The sequence below is a fragment of the Loxodonta africana genome, chromosome 12 (genome assembly GCF_030014295.1).
Source record: "Loxodonta africana isolate mLoxAfr1 chromosome 12, mLoxAfr1.hap2, whole genome shotgun sequence".
Lineage (NCBI taxonomy): Eukaryota > Metazoa > Chordata > Mammalia > Proboscidea > Elephantidae > Loxodonta > Loxodonta africana.
This window is the reverse complement of record NC_087353.1, coordinates 96246413-96265462: the sequence shown is the minus strand read 5'-3', so window position 1 is coordinate 96265462 and position 19050 is coordinate 96246413. Positions and strand designations below refer to the sequence as shown.

At 51.5% G+C, this 19050-nt stretch overlaps 1 protein-coding gene across 6 annotated transcripts in view; it reads left to right on the top strand.

Annotated features, from left to right (window-relative positions):
- FBXL18 (F-box and leucine rich repeat protein 18) overlaps positions 1-19050 on the top strand; it is a 41979-nt gene that overhangs the window by 16715 nt on the left and 6214 nt on the right. For 5 of the 6 annotated variants that reach the window (XR_010323700.1, XR_010323698.1, XR_010323699.1 and 2 more), the window contains exon 4: positions 498-716. Coding sequence is in view for 3 of the 6 variants with exons in the window: in XM_010596268.3 (XP_010594570.1) it covers positions 498-716 (219 nt within the window). In the remaining 3 variants the exon portion in view is untranslated. Of the gene's footprint in view, positions 1-497; positions 717-1247; positions 16505-19050 lie in introns of those variants that run through there. The other variant, XM_064296007.1, reaches the window with a different exon arrangement.

The following is a 19050-nucleotide window of genomic DNA, read 5'->3' as shown; positions in this document are numbered from 1 at the left end:
CCTCTCCCCGAACTCCCCCCACCCCAGGGTGCCCATTCCTCCCAGGCTGAGCGGTGCTGGGTGTATCTGCGTTCCCCGTTGCACATGCTCCCCAAGGGCAGGGACCACACCTAATTTTGTCCTCCCGTCTCCCTGTGAAGTGTGGCAGTGTTTGAGAAGGGCTGGGGGTGCCAAAGCCTCTGGCAGGTGGGCGGGCACACTGAATGGGTGGCAGGACAAGAACCAGCCAGTAACGCTTAGCTGGGTCTGTAGATAGGGGCTGGCTGGCTCCTTCAATCCCATGGGGTCTCCCCCAGGTCAGGATCTCCAGGGGGTCCTCTGGGATCTGAGTGCCCACTCAGCGCTCGGGCAGAGGAGGGGTAGTGCCAGCAGACATGGGGACGGCCAGGGGGCCTTGCTGGTAGTGGGCCCATCCGTTGGTCCGTCCATCTGTCTGTCCTGCAGTGGCCAGGCAGTCCCTCCCTGCGGCCTCTCACACTGCCCCCTCTCCCCCGCAGGCTTGAGCAGCCCTACTTCAGTGCCAATGCGCAGTTCTTCCAGGCGCTGAGCCAGTGCTCCTGCCTGCAGCGCCTGTGTCTGGTCTCCCGCAGCGGCACGCTTCAGCCCGACGCCGTAGTGGCCTTCATGGGCCGCTGCCTGCAAGTCGTCGTGTGCCACATGTTCACCGGGGAGTCCCTCGCCACCTGCAAGAGCCTACAGCAGTCCCTGCTCCGAAGGTGAGTGGGGGCAGGGCGGGGCCTCTGAGGCCTGGGAGGGATCGGGGTGGTGTTCCTCGGGCCTCCTTGAGTGCCCAGAAATCGTGTAGCTGAGATAAAAAAAATTAGCTCTTTTGATGGAACAAGAACAAGGGGTTAGGTTTCACTGTACAAGAACACCTCACTGGCATGGGGCTTCTCTCTGCCACACGGTGAATTCAGATAGCTGAAGCCCACCTCTCAAGTGCAAGGATATTCTGTACTTGTCCACGTTTGGCCAGAGATGCTTCTCTGTGTGTAAAACATACACCTAGGAAGTCTCTCTCTTTTTTTTTCTAACTTCATTTTGAAATAATTTTAGACTTAGAAAAGTTGTAAAAAGAAATAAGAATTCCCAAATACCCTTAACCCAGCTTTACCTGATGTTAACATTGTGTTTTAACCATAACACCGTTACCAAAATGAGGAGATTATAATAAAGCAGAACACTAACACATCCACCGCTCTTCAGATGTCATCAGTTTTCCCACTGACACCCCTTTTCTGTTCCAGGACCCAATTCAGGATTTAGTCGCCATGTCTCCCTGGCCTTCTCCAACCTGTGACAGTCTTTCCTTGTCTTTCATGACCTTGACACTTGGGAAGCACACTGGCCGGTTATTTTGTACAGCACCCGTCAGTTAGGTGTGCCTGGTGTTTTCTCATGATTAGATGGAGCTTGTGCTTCTTTGTCACGGAAATCTTAGTGCATCGTATCAGGAGGTATGTGACGTCGTCGTGTCTTACTACTGGAGATGTTGACCTTGACCGCTTGTTTTGGGTGATGGATGCCAGCTTTCTCCATGGTAAAGTTGCTGTTTTTTCTTTTCAAATTAATAAATATCCTGTGGAGAGAGATACTTTGAGACTCTGCAGATATCCTGTTTCTCACCACACTTGTGCTCACTAATGCTAGCACACGCTCAAGGTTCTTGCCTGCAACAGTTGTTACTGTGGTGTTGGCTGAGTGGTGATTTTTTGTTTCCTTCTTTCCTCCTGCCTTTGTTAATTGGAGTACACTGTGAGGAAGACCTGTCCCTTCTCCCACCGATGTGTTTATTTAGTTGCTTACTTGTATCAGTATGAACTTAGGGATATTAATTTTATCTGGTGGGCTGTAGTCTAATATGACCTGCCCAGTTCCTTCCCTTTCTCCTTTCCCTTCCTTCCCTATCTTTATTTATTTTCATTGCAGAGAATTTTATATAACAAAACATTTACCGTTTTAACCATTTTTGCATGTACAATTCAGCGACATCTATAACGTTCCTGGTGTTGTGCAACCGTTACCACGATCAGTTTCCCAGTGTTTTCATCACCTTTAACAGAAACTCAGTGCCCCTTAAACAGCACCTCTTTTCCCCTCCCACCAGTCCCTGGTGATCACTAATTATCGTTATTTATTTACTTATGTGGAAACCCTGGTGGCATAGTGGGTAAGTTCTATGGTTGCTGACCAAAAGGTTGGCAGTTCAGATCCAGCAGGTGCTCCTTGGAAACTGTATGGGGCAGTTCTACTCTGCCCTCTAGGGTTGCAATGAGTCAGAATCAACTCGATGGTAGTGGGTTTGGTTAGGGTTTTTTTGATTTGCTTATTTATTTATTTTCTGCCTTTAATATCCATTGGTCATTTTTTATGTTGATGCTCAAATTATTCCAAATTTGACCATTGGGTGTTTTTTCAGCCCTGGAATCAATTGTTTCGCCAAGGTGCCCTGGTTCCTTTTATTGGAGAATGGTATTTAGAAACGCAGATCTGGGTGCTGGGTGTGCTCATTGCTCCTGGGATGTCATCACCGCTTCTGGGCCTTTCCAGTGGACAGAGCTTAGACATATCTGTATAGACTGATAAAGGCACACACATCTGTATTTATTTTTATATCCATCTACTGATACTAAGAACAGTGAGTTCATACTGAGACTACTGATTCCAGTCCGTACGGTAGCCTTTGCTCTTTGTAGCCTTCCTTCTTTCCTTCCCTAACAGTGAGGAATCTGGCTCTCATCATCCACAATACGTTATTTGTCCAGTCCTAGCATGAGAAACAAATTTACTGATTAGGGTATGCTACTTATGTACAGTTTTTGTTTTTAGCTTCATGATATCCAGTCAAAATACTGTTTGTGGAAGTTACTTAGGATCTTTTCTTCTTCCCCACCTCCTTTAGGGTGGTTATGATATTCCTTTGTCATACAGTTAAGTTCATTTGTTACTGTTTAATATTCCATGTTGCGTTCACCCCACATCTCCATTGATTTTATTTATTTTTGTTGATACGTGAAGCCTTACTATAGTTCTAAAAGTCAGAGCTGTAGAAAAGGACAGTTGGACAAATGTCACCCCCATCCTGCTTACCCTGTCCCTAGTCCCCTTTTCTTTTTCCCCACCCCTATTGATAACCAGCCTTTCTGTATTTCTTCTGCACAAATGAGCAGATACATGTCTATTTTCTTAGGTCCCCTTCCCTTTTACATGCACTTTGCTTTTTCACTGAATAGTATGTTTTGGGAGTCACTCCTTATCAATTCACAGAGCACTTACTCTTTTTACAGTTCTGCATTCATTTTCAAATTGATTTCAAGAAGCTTAAAAAATTCAGAAACAAAGGAACATTGTTATCGGTTGACCCGAAGCTCCCTGACCCCTCTGAACCTACCAGCATGAGTTTGCTTTTGAAATCTGTGACATACATGAATCCAGAAGGAACAGCACTGCCTTCGTTTCCTAGCGCTGCTGTAACAGACACCATAAGTGGGTGGCCTTAAAGAACAGAAATTTATTTTCTCACAGCTCTGGAGGCTAGAAGTCGAATCAGCATGTCAGCTGTGTCTATTCCTTCCGCGTCAGTAGCCCTGGGTGTCCCTTGTCTTGTAGTAATCCTCATATGATGTCTGTCTTCCCCTATGTCCCTTCTGTTCTTTTTATAACTCAGAAGTGATTAGGTTTAGAACCCATCCCCGCGGGATGACCTAATTAACATAAGGAAAATCCCATTTCAAAACAGGATTATATTTACAAGTATTGGGGCCAGGATTTCAATACATATTTTGGGGGGACACAATTCAATCCGTAACTTCTGGGCCTTCCAGCTTACCATTACAGAAATTGGCGAGGTAGTGGGGGTGACCCCTGTAGTCCCAGAAATTGAAATCTCAAAATAATTGAGTGCATTTACTTACTGTTAGATTACTCACCTCTTAGAAACCAGTTGTTGTTGAGTCAGCTGTGACTCATGGCGACACGTGTGTCAGAGTAGAACTGTGCTTCATAGGGTTTCCAGTGGCTGAGTTTTCAGTTTGTTTTTGTGTGTTTGTCACATACACACAAATCGTGGTTCTCATGAGGTGGTTTTGAGGCCTGTGGACGTTGTTCCCACAGAGCTGGTTCTTCCTCTTAGGTGCTGGGCGTAGTCACACATCAGACGAGTTCATTACGTTGTGTTTCTATCCTGTTGATGGGTGTTCCAGTCTTCCTCTATCCAGCCTGTGCTGCAGTGAATATCTTCGCGTGGACTTCCCTGTGCCTGGGTATTCTCAGAAGGGGCATTACTGGGATGCTTCGAGAAATTGCGAAATTCTTCTCCAAAGTGATTTGACCAAGCCCTGCCCCACGTGGGTGTGAGAGTTCCACTTTGCCTACCTCCTTGCCACCTGGATTACTGTCAATCTATCAGATTCTTCCCAGTCGTGGGTGGAAACGTGATGGTGTTTGCGCTTGCGTTTTGTCTCTTTCTAACGTGCATCATTTTATGTGCTTACTGGTTGTTCACGGTGAGGCAGTGCTGGTTAATGGTAAATTCTCACCTTCCCTGTGGGAGACCCGGGTTTGATTCCCAGCCAATGGTCCTCACACACAGCTACTACCCATCTGTCAGTGGAGTTTTGTGTGTTATGACGCTGAACAGGGTTCAGCAGAGCTTCTGGACTAAGACGGACCGGGAAGAAAAGGCTGACAATCTACTTCTGAAAATCAGCCAGTGAAAACCCCGTGGATCGCAATGGCCCAGCCCACATCCAGTTGTGGGAATGGTACAGGACCAGACAGTGTTTTGTTCCCTGGGTTGCCATGAGTCAGGACTGCCTTGATGGCTGCTCACAACAACAACAACAATGACAACTTTGGAGATTCACAGTTCCTCTTTTGTGATTGTCTCTTTAGGTCCCTCATGAGCTTGTCTGTTGAGTTTCTTTAGAGCAGGAGAAGGGGAAGGTGTGGAACCAGCTGTGTGCTTTGCTGAGGCCCCAGTTGGTGTCTTGTCCGTGGGCTCCATGCCATCTATGAAACTCCACCGGGGGTCTTGTACTCAGTGGGCCCAGGTGGTTAGGTTTCTGGAGGATTCTTTTCTCATTTTTCTTAGCTGCTCTGCTCACTGCTGTTTCATGAGCTTAATGACACACGCCCCTGTGCACCCAAAGCCTCCTTTTAAATTTGCTTTTATCCTTTATTCTGGTCTTGGAAGCCAGTGATCAAAGTGTGTTGGTTTGTGTGCAAAAAAACAAGTCATACAATGTGAGGGCGATGGGGCATCTCACCAGTGACTACGATACTTGAACTTTACTGCTTGCACGTGAAGGAAGTTCAGACTTCATATGACTGCAAACTGTGCTTGTATGGTAACTAAACCAGTCACCAGATACCTTTGGTCAAGTCAGTATCTACGTTCATCCCGCAGGTGACAGCGAGTTCACTTTTGTCCTCGATTTGTAGGAAAACATTAGATTTAGTATGCTCACGGAGGCTCAGGGTAGTGGACTGCTCCTGGTTCCATACCTTATCTCACCCGTATATGCCTGTACAGAGTGGCAAAGATTCTCCAGGCCCGAGGTAGGCCATGCGAATGCAGCCGGTGTGAAAGCAGAAACTTGCCACTTCTGGGCCTTCCAACTTACCACTTCAGAAGTCAGGGAGGCGGGGGATGACCCCTTTAGTCCCAGAAATTGAAGTCTCAAAATAATTGATTGCATTTACTTATTATCAGATTATTCACCTCTGTCTTGTTGTTGTTGTTGTTACCTGCCATTGAGTTGGCTCTGACTCGTGGCAACCTTACGTATAACAGGGTGAGATGTTGCCCCATCCTGCACCGTCTTCATGATTGTTGGTGCGCTCGAGGACTTTTTTGCAGCCACTGTGTATTTTGAGTGCCTTCCAACTTTGGGGGGTTCATCTTCCAGCACCGCATTGGACAGTGATTTTCATTGGCTGATTATTGGAAGTAGATTGCCAGGCCTTTCTTCCTAATCTGTCTTAGTCTGGAAGCTCTGCTGAAACCTGCCCACCATGGGTGACTGAATCTTAGTCATCTAGTGCTGCTGTAACAGAAATAGCACAAGTGGATGGCTTTAACAAAGAGAAATCTATCCTCTCACAGTCTAGTAGGCCAGAAGTCCAAATTCAGGGTACCAGCTCTAGGGGAAGGCTTTCTCTCTCTGTTGGCTCTGGAGGAAGGTTCATGTCATCAATCTTTCCCTGGTCTAGAAGCCTCTCAGTGCAGGGACCCTGGGCCCAAAAGGCGTGCTCTGCTCCTGGCACTACTTTCTTGGTGGTACAAGATCCCCCTGTCCCTCTGCTTACCTCTCTCTTATATCTCTAAAGAGATTGACTCAAGACACAACCTGATCTTCTAGACCGAGTCTTATCTTTTTAATGTAACTGCCTCTAATCCCACCTCATTAACGTCATAGAGGTAAGATTTACCACACGTAGGAAAATCACATCAGATGACAAAGTGGTGGACAAGCACACAATACTGGGAATCATGGCCTAGCCAAGTTGACACACATTTTTGGGGGACCCAACTGAATCTACAACAGTGACCCTGCTCGCATTTGAAATACTGGTGGCATAGCTTCCAGCATCACAGCCACACTCAAGCCACCACAGTATGGCAGACAGACAGATGGAGGTGGTTACAGGCTCTAAAATGCTTAGCGCAGTGGGCTTTGGGATTGACGGTAGCTGATTTGCGAACCAGAGGGAAAAGTGTGTAGCAGCTCTGGCCCAGCAACTGCCTGCCTCCACGCGTGCCTGTCTGCCTCCACCCACGCCCTGCCTAGCTGCCCTACCAGCAGACCAAGGGTGATTTTCTTAGGTGCAGCAGATGAGGACACCCTGTGCCTGCTTTGCCCTCCCAGCTGCTGGGACTCCTGTCAGTTTGCAGTAGGTCTGAACTCACTGGGGCTCCTGCTTTGGGGAGGTGGTGCCCAGGTGGCCCTGGGCTGACACCTCCTGGTGGTTGTGTTCTGTTAGAGGGGCTCGGACTGGGACCACCAGCTCCTTCCTGCTGGCCAAGACTCGGGGGGTGCCAGACCAGCCTGTGCTGGACCTTGACATTTCCTAGCCCTGAGGGGCTTCCTCTGTAGAGGTGAGGTCGTGTGTACACCCATGTGTGTCTGTGTGTGTATCTGTGTGCATGCCTGTGTCTGGACCGTGTGCCTGTGTGTGTACCTGTGTGTGCCTGCGTGTGTACCTGCGTGTGTGCCAGCATGTGTGCCAGCATGTGCATCTGTGTGTGCGCACACAGACCTTCTCTAAAGAGAACACCTGTGACCACCAAGTGGTTCGCAAGAGCCATGCTTACGTCAGGGCAGCAGATTGTGCCTCAAGGCCCCTCAGAGGCAGCCCCAAGTGACCCTCAGAACCCTTGTGAACGCAGTGCTCCAGGTTACTCCATTGGGCTTGCACTGAATGCCAGTCCGTGTTCTGGGTGTTTCTTGGTCCCAATCTGCACACTGGTTCCTGCTGGCAGCTCACTTCCCTGGCCTCCTCCGTGGGTTTGGGAGCCCTCCTTTGACCCCTTCTGCCCCGAGCATGCCACATCCTTACTTGGGGGACTTGGTGCCTCCTACTCAATAAATTATTTGCACCCTCCTTTAGAAGCTCAGAGTCCCTGGGTGGTACAAACAGTTAATGTGCTCAGCTGCTAACTGAAAATGTGGAGGTTTGAGTCCACCCAGGGGCACTGCAGAAGAAAGAGGTGGTGGTCTATTTCCGAAAGTCAGCCGTTGAAAACCTTATAGAGCACAGCCCTACTCTGACACACATGGGGTCGCCATGAGTCAACTGGACAGCACCTGGTTAAACTGGTTTAGATGCTTAGGGTTTTGAGGGCTGGAATGCAGCAACTCTTCTTTCCCTTTGCGTTTTTGTACCCTCCCCCAAGCCCAAACCTGGCCCATCTGGACTCTGTGCCTCCCTACCCCCGTGCTGGTCCTGGGGTGACGCCTGGAGGGAGGCCATTGACAGCCTAGGGTGGGCACCTGGTATTTGAAGACAGGCCCAGGCTGGCCTCCATTAAGCGGATTTCCTGGGCATATGTTGTACCTGCCCCTCTGTCCCCAGCTGTGTCCCAGCGCTGCACTTGCCTGGGCTCATGACCGGACCTCCATCCCCCGTTCCGCCCCCCCCGCCCCAGTACTTGCTGCCCGTGGAGACCCTGCCTCTTCTCCCAGAGCGCCCCTTCTCTGGATGCCCCTGCAGCAAATGTGTGGTTGCTCCTGCCCTGTGGCCTTTGTCCTCCAGCTCCTGGGGGCTGGGCTGGGGGTCCGGGGGCCACGATGGCTCCGGCTTCCTGAGCGTGCTCTTTGCCGGGCACTGGGTGTCATGTCTGTTGTTCAAACTGCAGAAAACCCTGTAAAAGTGCCATTTTTTTTTTATTTTTTATAAATGGGGAAGCCGAGGCTTAAAGCGGTAGCCTGAGTAGTGAAGCCAGGACTCCTGCCACTGAAGGGACAGTATCCCCCCACTACCCCCCATGCGGGGAGTTTGCATCTAAAAGGAGAAGGGCACAGGTGTCCCCCAGGATGTGGTGCTGGGGGTGAGTGCTGTGGTCAGCTCTGTGCCTGGCCCACCTGTGTGTCAGCATCTCACCCCACCCCTACCATGAGCCCACCAAGGTCTACAGGTGACAGTGGCTCTAGCACAAAGGGTCTGGTGGTGGGGGTCCACCGAGGTCTGTTGAAAGCCTTTCTTGTCTGGCTGCACTGCCAGCTGCAGGGCTGGGACATGGCCCCAGAGACAGGCATGTGAAGCTACCTTTCATGTGTCTGTGTGGAGACCGGCCAGTGTCTTCCCGGCCCTGCTCCTCCTGGCTTTGCCCACACGTGGTCTGGCTGCCCCATCTACAGATTTGGGCTATACCCCATGGCCGGCAGAACCTGCTCTGGGTGGCTCGGCCTCGGAGGCCTCAGACTGGTGAAGGACCGTAGTGGGCCCCCCTGCTGCCTTTAGGCCTTTGCCCATCTGTTTGGCTCTCCCAAGGCTTTTGCTGGGGCCGTAGAACCTAATGGAGCTGAGCTGGCCTGAGTCCAGGCTCTCGCTGCATCTCTGCAGGGCCCCCAGTAGGTGGCACTGTGGCTTCTGTCACCGGTCCTCCTTTCTGCTCAATTTCCCCACAGGCCAGGTTTCACCACAGTAGTGACAAGTAACGTAAAAGGAGCGAGGTGGCATCTGTTTTCACTTGTCTGGTGCCTTTCTTTTTCCTAACCCATCCATCCCCCACCCATTGGGAGCTCAGGGAATTGCTGAGTGGTATGGGAGGACGGACCTGGCCCAGGGCTGTCCTGCCGGCCTGCATTCCCTGGCTCTGTGGTGGCCAGTGCTGCAGTCCTGCCCCACGGTCAGCACCTTCTCAGTGTCACCTGCTTTGTGGGCATCATCTGCTTCTCAGGTGGACGTCCTCAGCCGCTGCTTCTTCCTGGGGCCGTGCCCTGGGTGGGCTTGGCAGGGACCTGCAGCGCAGGCGCCACCAGGCCCCGGGTTTGGATTCTAGCTCTGCTGCCCAGGAAGGGCTGGTGAAGCAGGCTGCCTCAGCTTCCTCGTTGTAAGGCCAGTTTGTGGCCTGCCCTGGGAGGTAGTCCTAATGTTGGAGATGATGAGGGTATAACACTGAGAACAGAATCTTTTGTTTTAATTTCCTTTTTTAATAGACTTTATTCTTTGGAGCAGTTTCAGGTCTACAGAACAATTGTGCAGAAAGAACAGAGAGTTCCTGTGTACCCTCCCCTGCATACACGGTTACTTCCCTGATTAGCATTACTAACGTTCCTGTGGTACACTTGTTACAATCAGTGAACCAGTATTGATAACGTTGTTATTAACTAAAATCTCTAGTTTACTTTGTTGTTGGGTGCCTGTTGAGTCCATTCTGACTCCTGGCAACCCCCCCCACCCCACACGCACACATACGCCAATGACACAGTAGAACGGCCCTGTAGGGTTTTCTAGGTTGTAATCTGTACAGGAGCAGATCAGCAGGACTTTTCTCCTGCAGAGCTGCTGGGCAGATTCAAACTGCCAACCTTTCAGCTAGCAGCCAAGTGCTTAACTGTTGTGCCCACCAAAAACCTACAAAACCAAACCCGCTGCCGTCGAGTTGTTTCCGACTCGTAGTGACCCTATCAGACAGAGTAGAACTGCCCCAGAGGGTTTCCAGGGAGTGCCTGGTGGATCTGAACTGCCGACCCTCTGGTTAGCAGCCGTAGCTCTTAACCACTGCGCCACCAGGTTTCCGCCCACCAGGGGTAACCCATTTGTGTTGTACAGCCCGTGGGTTTGAACAAGTACATCGTGTCACGTGTTCACCATTACAGAATTGTGCAGAATAGTTTCACTGCTGTGAAAATGCCCTGCCAAGCACAGACTCTTGAACAACGTTCATTCTCTATTTTTCATCTTCCATAGCTTGATTTTGCTCTTTCAGGTTTAAATCTTAAATTTCTGGGCATTCTTCTGACTTCTTGTAGCATCTAGCCTCCCCTCGGCTTTCAGTTGGCTTTCCTGTGCACATTCCCCCTCTTTGGCCCTGTCTAGTGGCCCTCGTGCCAGGTCTGGGTTTAAAGTTTGGGTAACGACAGCGCTGAACAGGGACCCCACCTTGTGGACATGGTGGTGAGACGCTTCCCGCCTGTCTCCCTCTTGCTTTGGCTGTGGAAATGGACTTCTAAGTCCATGAGATTACAGTGAACACCCCTACCTCCCACTTGGCCTCAAGGGTACCAAGTGGCCACAGCCAGCAGGCCTGGGCTGTCTGCGGCACGCAGGGCCATCGCCTCTCTCTGTCTGCTTCACTTCCTGCCTCTCCCAGAAACCCCTGAGTCATTCTGTGCTGGGCTGAGCCAACACAGAGTTCCTGGTCCATTAACACTGACAAGCGTGGGCCGCAGCCTCGATGGGCCTGGATCCCTGTCAGCCTTTGGCCTGGGCAGTGTCAAGAGTGGAGAACCAGACCACACGGCCCTCTGTCAAGGGACTACCCTTTGATCTGTCCCCTTCCAGCATGCACTGAACCACATCTCTGCTGCCTGCTCTAAGCAGCTACCCTGGTCTGAGAGGGAATTTCGGGGCTCTCTCAGCTTGCATTTGACTCCCCCACTCCTGGCACTGTCCTGCCAGGCCTAGTGGCATCTGCTGGCCTGGCTGTCAACACTCAGGTTCTCTTTGATTTCTCACCGGAGCACACCTGAGGCTCTGGTCCATGTGGCACCCTACTGAGTCAAACCAGCTTTGCCCGCCAGCTCCCGTGCCCATGTCCCTGTTCCGTGGCCTCACGTGCCTTGTCAACTCCTGAAGCCGCTGCCCTCTTCTGCAGCCTCACTTGCCCAACAGCTCCCACCGTCTAGGCCCCCATTCCACAGCCGTACTTCTGGCTTTGTGACTTGGCCAGAGTTCCTTCCTTCAAAGCCCTCCTTTCCTGTCTGTCAAACAGCAGCCTTCGTGCCTGTTCCCCAACACTGCTGTGACCTCCTGCGTGACCTTGACTGAGCACTGTGTGCAGCACCGGGTGCACGTTGACACATCAGCCCTCCTAGCCATCCCATGGCGGCTGGATGCCGCCCCTGCATTGCGTATGGGGAAACCCAGGCCTGGAGAGGTTTTGGGAATTGCTGTAGTTGGACTGTAAGCAAGTGGCAGAGCAGACGTCGGGTACCATGTGGTCCCACACCCTCTCCTGCCTCCGGTAGGAAACCAGGGTTCCATCTGAATGCTGGCACTCAGGGAAATGGGTGGGCAGAGAGGCCCGGGTCTATGCCAGGAGGTAGCCCTTGGGAGCCTGACGACGACTGCCCAGGGACTGCCACAGTACCTGGCCGGACAGGTGAACAGGGCGTGGGTAGGGAGCAGCTGCGTCTTGAAGCCAGGTGGCTGCTAAATCCCAGGCCTTGGGCTCCAGGAGAACCTCTTGATGCCTGTGTTCTTTTTTCTGCATTTTGCAAAATCATCTCTTCTAGAATATTCCTGTTCCTGTCTGCAGACCCTAGACAGAGGATGAGCTGGAAAACACATGTCACAGGACCCAAGACATCCCAGTTCTGTAGTTGAGCCCTCGAGGTGAAGCCTGGCTGGCGTGAAGCCTGGCAGGGATGGCCTGCTCCACAGGACTGACACCTGTGGGCACTCACAGGTACCAGTGCCCCTCAAGAGGGCCTCATGGGCCACCTGTCCTCATGGCCATGGTTGTGGGTCTGTGGGGGCTCCATGTGGGGCCGGCAGCCTCTCTCCTCCAGGACACCCAGGAGTTCAACCCTGGTAGCTGCTGTGACTTGGTCCTCACATTCCATGGATGGCTCACACTCTGCCTGTCCCCGAGGCCTGGAGGGGAGTTCTTCCCAACAAGCGGTCCTGGGATGTGTTCCTTGATAGGGTCTCATGCTGGTGAGAAAATGTGGGCTGGGGAGGCCAGCCAGACAGGGTGCCCTTGTATCACCTCCTGGGGGTGAAGAGAAGTAGAAGCGAAGTGTGGCCACACAGTTATGGCACCACATTCCGGGTTTGCACAGGGCTGGGGAAATGGCTGCCTGAGCATCTTATGCTCCTGGTCAACACCTGGGCCTGGTGGCTCCTGGGTCCTCTTTGTCAGGGAGGCCTGGGGCCCCCTGCTCAGATGCAGTGTATATCCCTGGAAGGTCCGAGGACCAGGCATGCGTCTGCTGTGGACAGGTTGAGGAATGAAATGAGTGAAGTTACAGATGGAGCTGCTGCTGGTTGTTTAAGTCTGGGCTACTTGGGGCGTTTCTGAATGGAGAGTGGATCTTAAAATGTGAAGTAAGTGCTGTTTTGCTGCCTTCATCGCCTCCTGAAGAGGCAGTTAGAACCCACCGCGTGTGACCTTGGTTCACCACAGCTCTGGGGTGGGTCTTCAGGGCCTGTCTGCCATCCCTACCAGGGATACCAGTCCCTACGTGCCACAGGAAAGGCCAACAGGCCACGCTGGCAGGTCCGACTGGGGGAACCTTCACCCAGAGCTTGGTTTCAGGTAGGTGAGTTCTCGCTCTGGGGAGGAAGGCCGAGGAGCTGGGTCTGGGGGTCTGGTGGTCTCAAGGCGAGTGGCCAGGGCACCTTGGTCCCAATAGAGTTCCCAGGGATGGGAATGGGGCTGCTTCTCCCTGTTCTTGCCCAATTGAGGCTTAGAAGGAGTTTCCAGGGCCTGGGCTGTGGCCTGGTGTTTGAACAGTAGGTAGAAGGTGTTTTCTTGTTGAAGTGTCTGTGATCAAGGCTGCCCGCCCCTGGGGGAGGCCAGATCGGACTCCGCGGGGGCCTAGGCCCGCATGTGTTGTCGGCAGGGAACTTTCTGCGTCTCACGGTAGCGCGGTAGCCCGTCTCTGGCGACTTGGGTGTGGAGCAGTCACTCAGTAGCCTGGGGATTCTTCCTCTGCCACCAGAGCACCTGCCCTCCTGGCTTTACCGTTACTCGGTGACAGGGGGGCCCAGGGTTCACCATTTGCCCAGCTGCTGCCTCTGTGCACAGCTGGGCCTGAGCTCGGCACTGAGACGATGGCAGAGCAGGCACTGCGAGGACTTATTGGATGGCACGTACCTGTGCTCGGATGGGCCCTGTCCCTGCAGAGACGAGAGTTGCCGTCCGTCCTTTCTGTGACTGAAGGACACCTTTGCCCATGTTCCTCTACGCTGATCTCTGGCCCTCCCCCTTGCTAGGAGTCTCCTCAAGGAAGGAGTGAGGAAAACTCTGGGACAGTGAGGTGTGGCCTGGCCAGGCTTGGGGCTCCAGAAGGCTGGGACAAGATCATCTGGTGATACTAGGCTCTGCTGACGCCCTCCTGCTTGGTATAGGCCTGGTCAGGGAGCCACCTCATTCCCCCAGCCCCTCACTTGGGGCCTCGGCCTCCCATCACGTAACAAGAGCTAGAACCTGGAAGCTATGGAAGGAAACGCTACCTTCTGGAGAAGTAGCCCCAGGAAATTTCTAGAAAAACAAATGCAGTTGCAGCACTTTAGGCATCCTGTATAGATCTAAAGCAGGGCACATCTTCAGGGGTCAGCTGAGGGCCCCACGTATAACACTCCCCGCAATTGTTCTCAACGTCAAGTCAGTTGACATAAAATGAATCTGTGTTATATTTTACACGTGAGATATGACGCACCTGCTTTAGGGTTGTTAGGTGCTGTCAAGTCGATTTCAGCTGGTGGCGGCCCCATGTGACAGAGCAGAACTGCCCCGTAGGGTTTTCTTGGCTGTAATCTTTATGGGAGCAGATTGTCTGGTCTTTCTCCTTCGGAGCCACTGAGTAGGTTTGAACCGCCAACCTATAGGTCAGCAGCTGAGCGCTTAACCGGTGCATCACCAGGGCTCCTTAGATTTCTGAATTATGAAAGTAATATACGAAATTAAAAAATCAAGCTGTTATGGATTGAATTGTGTCCCCCCAAAATATATGTTGTGAATCCTAACCTCTATGGCTGTGGTTATAATCCCATTTGGGAATGGATTTCATTTGTTATGTTAATGAGGCAGGATTAGTGTAGGGTGTATCTTAAGTCAGTCTCTTTTGAGACATAAAAGAGATTAAACACAAGCTGATAAGCAAGGATGGGGGGAGAGAGATGCCAAGCCACATAATCACCGGGGAGCAGGAACCCAGAGAGAGAAGGACCTTCCTCCAGAGCCGACAGAGAGAAAGTCTTCCCCTAGAGCCAGCACCCTAGACAGTGAGAAAACAAACTTCTTTGTGTTACTCCTATAGGAGCACTTGATAACTACGACTGAAGCGGTACAAAAAGTTCATGGAAAAGTAGGTTTCCTCCCATCCCGAGGCAGCTGCTGCTACCAGCTTCTTACGTCTCCTTCCATGGTGGTTTCTGTGACTATGAGCATACATGTATGTGTGTCTCCTCCCCATGTTGTTAACACGAGACCAGAGTGTTCTATGCAAGTTGGTCTGCGTTCTGTCTTGCTCCCCAACCAGCCAGCCACGTCTCTTCCGTGTTAAATATTAGCACAGAGACCTGCCTCATTCTTTGGGATGTTGAGTATTCCTTTGGCTGACTGAACTGTAATTTATTAGACCAGAACCCTGTTGATGGATGTTTTGGTTATTTCCAGTGTTGCTATAAAAACTAGCGCCGCAAAGAATGTCTTCACACACGTGCCCTGGGCGGGTATTTTTATAGAATAAATTCCTGGAAATGGGATTGTTGGCCGTGTTTGGTTTTTGTATCACTAGCTGGGTGGCTCAGAAGAACAAAAATGTATTCTTTTGCAGTTCTGGAGGCTGGGAGTCCGAGATCAGGGTGTTGGCCACGCTGATTCCTTCTGAGGCTCTAGGGGAGAATCTGTGCCTGCCCGTCTCTCAGCTGCCGGTAGTCCCGCTGCTCCTTGGCCTGCGGCTGCAAAGTCACATGGTGTCTTTCCTCTGTCCTCCTACTTCTGTGTCTCTTCTCTTTTCTAAGGACACCAGTCATGATGGGTTAGGACCCGCCCTACTCCAGCGTGGCCTCATGTTATCTTAACCTACAGCATCATCAAAGATCAATCTCATTTCCAGACAGGATCACGTTCATAGGTACAGAGGTTAGGAGGTCAACGTATCTTTTTGGGGGACACAATTCAAACCATAAACCAAAAAAACCAAACCATTGTTGTTGAGTTGATGCCGACTCATAGTGACCCCGTGTGTTACAGGGTAGAACTGTGCTCCATAGGGTTTTTATTTTTAAATAATATTTTATGGTGTTTTGAGTGAAGGTTTACACAGCAATTTAGGTTCCCATTCAACAATTTCTACGCAGGTTGCTCGGTGATACTGGTTACATTCTCCACAATGCATGAACATTCTCATTATTTCCGTTCTGGTTGTTTTGTTTCCATTAATGTAGTTATGCTCCGTTGGGTTTTCTTGGCTGTAATCTTTACAAAAGCAGATTGCCAGGCCCTTCTGTGGAGCCTCTGGGGAGTTCAAACTGCCAACCCTTTGTTAGTAGTTGAGCACAAACCATTTGCAGTGCCCAGGGACCTGTCAATTCAGCCCATAACACTGGCTAAGAGACTGGGTTTGAACTGGCCCGTTCTGAGGAGGTTTCTCAGTTTAGGTCCCCTCAACAATGTACGAGCCATTTCCTCACCTGCGATCCAATACCTCCCATCACAACTAGGCAGGGCTCACCCTTCCCGAGCCTCCGTTTCCTCTCTGCAGTAGGGCTAGTGATGCCCACTTCAGAGGGTGTTGTGGGGTTGAGTGAACATGTGTAACCTTCCAGGGTCCAGGGCATGTGGCACTGGGTGCAGCAAATGGGGCTGCTGCTGTCCTCCTCCTTGTCATCCGGGGTTGTGCCTTGTCGGTGAGGAACTTGGAGCCTTGCCCTCCTGACTCCAGGCACGTTCTTTCTGCTTCTCTGAAAGGGTCATAGCAAATACGCAGGGAATTTGTAAAACTAAGGAAGTCTTCATGGTAAGGGATCCCTTCCCTGGCTCTCACTGTGGCCCTAAAGTAGTGTTTGATTCCCTCATCATAGGTGTGCCCTCTGAGGCATAAAAACATTCATGCCTTTTTTTTTTTTTTTTTCTTAATTTTGATTGTGCTTTTAGTGAAAGTTTACAAATCAAGTCAGTCTCTCACACAAAAACCCTTATACACCTTGCTACGCACTCCCAGTTACTCTCCCCCTAACGAGACAGCCCGCTCTCTCCCTCCACTCTGTCTTTTCGTGTCCATTTCACCAGGTTCTAACCCCTTCCACCCTCTCATCTCCCCTCCAGGCAGGAGATGTCAACATAGTTTCAAGTGTCCACCTGATCCAGGAAGCTCACTCCTCACCAGCATCCCTCTCCAGCCCATTGTCCAGTCCAATCCTACATTCATGCCTGTTGGCTCAATAACCCTACTTCTGGAGTTTATTCTGAGGAAACAGTTCAGATATTCAGAAACAACTATACTGTGTTCAAAGATGTTTATTGATATCATAGTAAAAAAGATGTCCCTAAATTATGTCAAACTAGGGATGTGGCTAAATTAACGTGGCCTACATGCCAGCTGGGATGATAGCCACAGGAAGTGACATCATAAGGACCCAGAAAATGCCTGGACATGGTCTGTTATGCTACCAAAAAAAAAAAAAAAACCCAGCGGGACATAAAATCAGCATTGCGCTGGGACAGCATCAAACAGATGTAAAAAGACTGAAAGGAGATACCGCCAACATGCCTCCCTGCAGGGAGCCCGCCCTCATTTTGAAGCAGATGGTTTTTCTCTCCATTTGCTGCTACTGGACTCTAGGTCTTCCCTCTGGGCGAGGCCGTGGGACCTGAATGGCTCAGGACTCTAAATCCCATTGGAGACCGTGTGTGGAGTCCCCTGGAAAACCAGAAAGGAGCTTCTAAAAGAAAGAAGCCACTACTGTAGGGCATGCTAGGAGGTCCAGCCTGGTCTAGAGTTGAGCCAGGTGTGACCTGCAGGTACAGCCCTGGAGAAGGACGCACAGTGGTGTGTTTGCTGCACCTCCACCTCCATTGGGGCCTTTATGCCAGGTCCTTAGTGCTGCTCCCTCGGCCACCTGGCCAGCCGTGGGTGGGCGGGGTGCATTCTTCGCTTCTGGTGAGAACTAATCCCAATTCCCCATCTTGACAGCAGTTCTCAGAGCGCCTCGGGTGGGGTGGTGGGGGCACCGGCTGGGAGGGGCAGTGGGGCACTGGCATGCACAGCTCTGAGAGGATCCTATTTCAAGTCAAGTCAGTCACTGGAGGACGCGCAGGCTGGGACTCGTCTGCTCCACGGCCTCCAGTTCCTCACAGAGGTGCAGCTGCCGATTAGAGAGAAAGCGCCGGCATAAAACCCGGGAGGTATTTTCTTGGCATCTTTATTGCCAAAACATCAAGTTTCATGAATGCCTTTCTAGGGTTTGCTTTACATGTCGTGAATCCAGCCCTTTATCCGGCAGGCTGCTGTTTCCGTTGGGAGTGTCCCCAGCGAGGCCCAGACCACAGTCTTCCTTGTTCCTTTGGGAGCCACCAGGCTGGGAGACTGTCTTGGTTCCGGCAAATGCCAAGGTTCCCTGTAGTGTGGGTGCCTTCCTTTCACCCCTTGTGAGACCCGCAGACTGGACGCTTCTCCTGTGATGAGAGTTATTTTGGGTCTGATGTCTTCTGTGCTTGCTCCACTGGGGCCGGCTGTGTCCTCCCTTCGGCCATGAGATCTCCTGGCCTGAGCTTGGGTTTTTTTGTTTTTGCTGCTGTTGTTAGTTGCTGTCAAGTTCATTCTGACTGGTGGTGACCCCATGTGTACAGAGTAGAGCTGCTACATAGCGTTTTCAAGGCTGTGGCCTTTCAGAAGCAGATCGCTGGCCTCTGGGTGGGTTTGAACTGTCAGCCTTTTGGTGAGTAGCGGAGCACTTAACCGTTCATGCCACCCAGGGGTTTCACTTGGCATTCTGTCTCTTTAGTGAGGCTGTTGGTCTGTCGTGTTCTTCTTCACCGGCTGAGAGACAGCACGAGGGTTGGGGGGTGCAGATGTGACCTTGGTTTAGCCCTGGCCTGGGGATGCCCGAGGACTGGGGTGTAACCTTTATGAACCCCAATCTCTTTGGGCATAAAGGGACAGCGTGGCCAGCACAGGGGGGTCATGGGAGGGTGAAGTGCCGTGCTCAGTCCCCTGGCCTTTCCCTCCTTGGTGTGGAGGGGCCTGTCCTCCCTGTGTGGGGCTGGGGTACTCTGACAAGACTTTGAGGAGCTGGGCGGCCACTGTCACCTGTTATGAAGCGGCTGCTTGTCAGATAGATGTTCTCAGGTGACCTAGGTAATTCATGTGAATACTTGGCTCCAGAACATGCTGGATCGTGCTGCCTCTTGGTCACCCTCCCAGGGCTAGCGTCAGTGCCTTATCTTACTTGGGGCTTTGTGCTGGGTCAGCTGCCTGTCCCTCCTCTTCAGCCACCCTTCCTCCCTCCCTTCCAGCAAGGGGTCAGGCCAAGCCCTGGGTGTTGTCCTGGCCAGAGGCATGGAGTTTTGCATTCCCTTGGCATGACCGGAAACTCTGGTGGCTTAGTGGTTAAGCACTACGGCTGCTAACCAAAAGGTCAGCAGTTCGA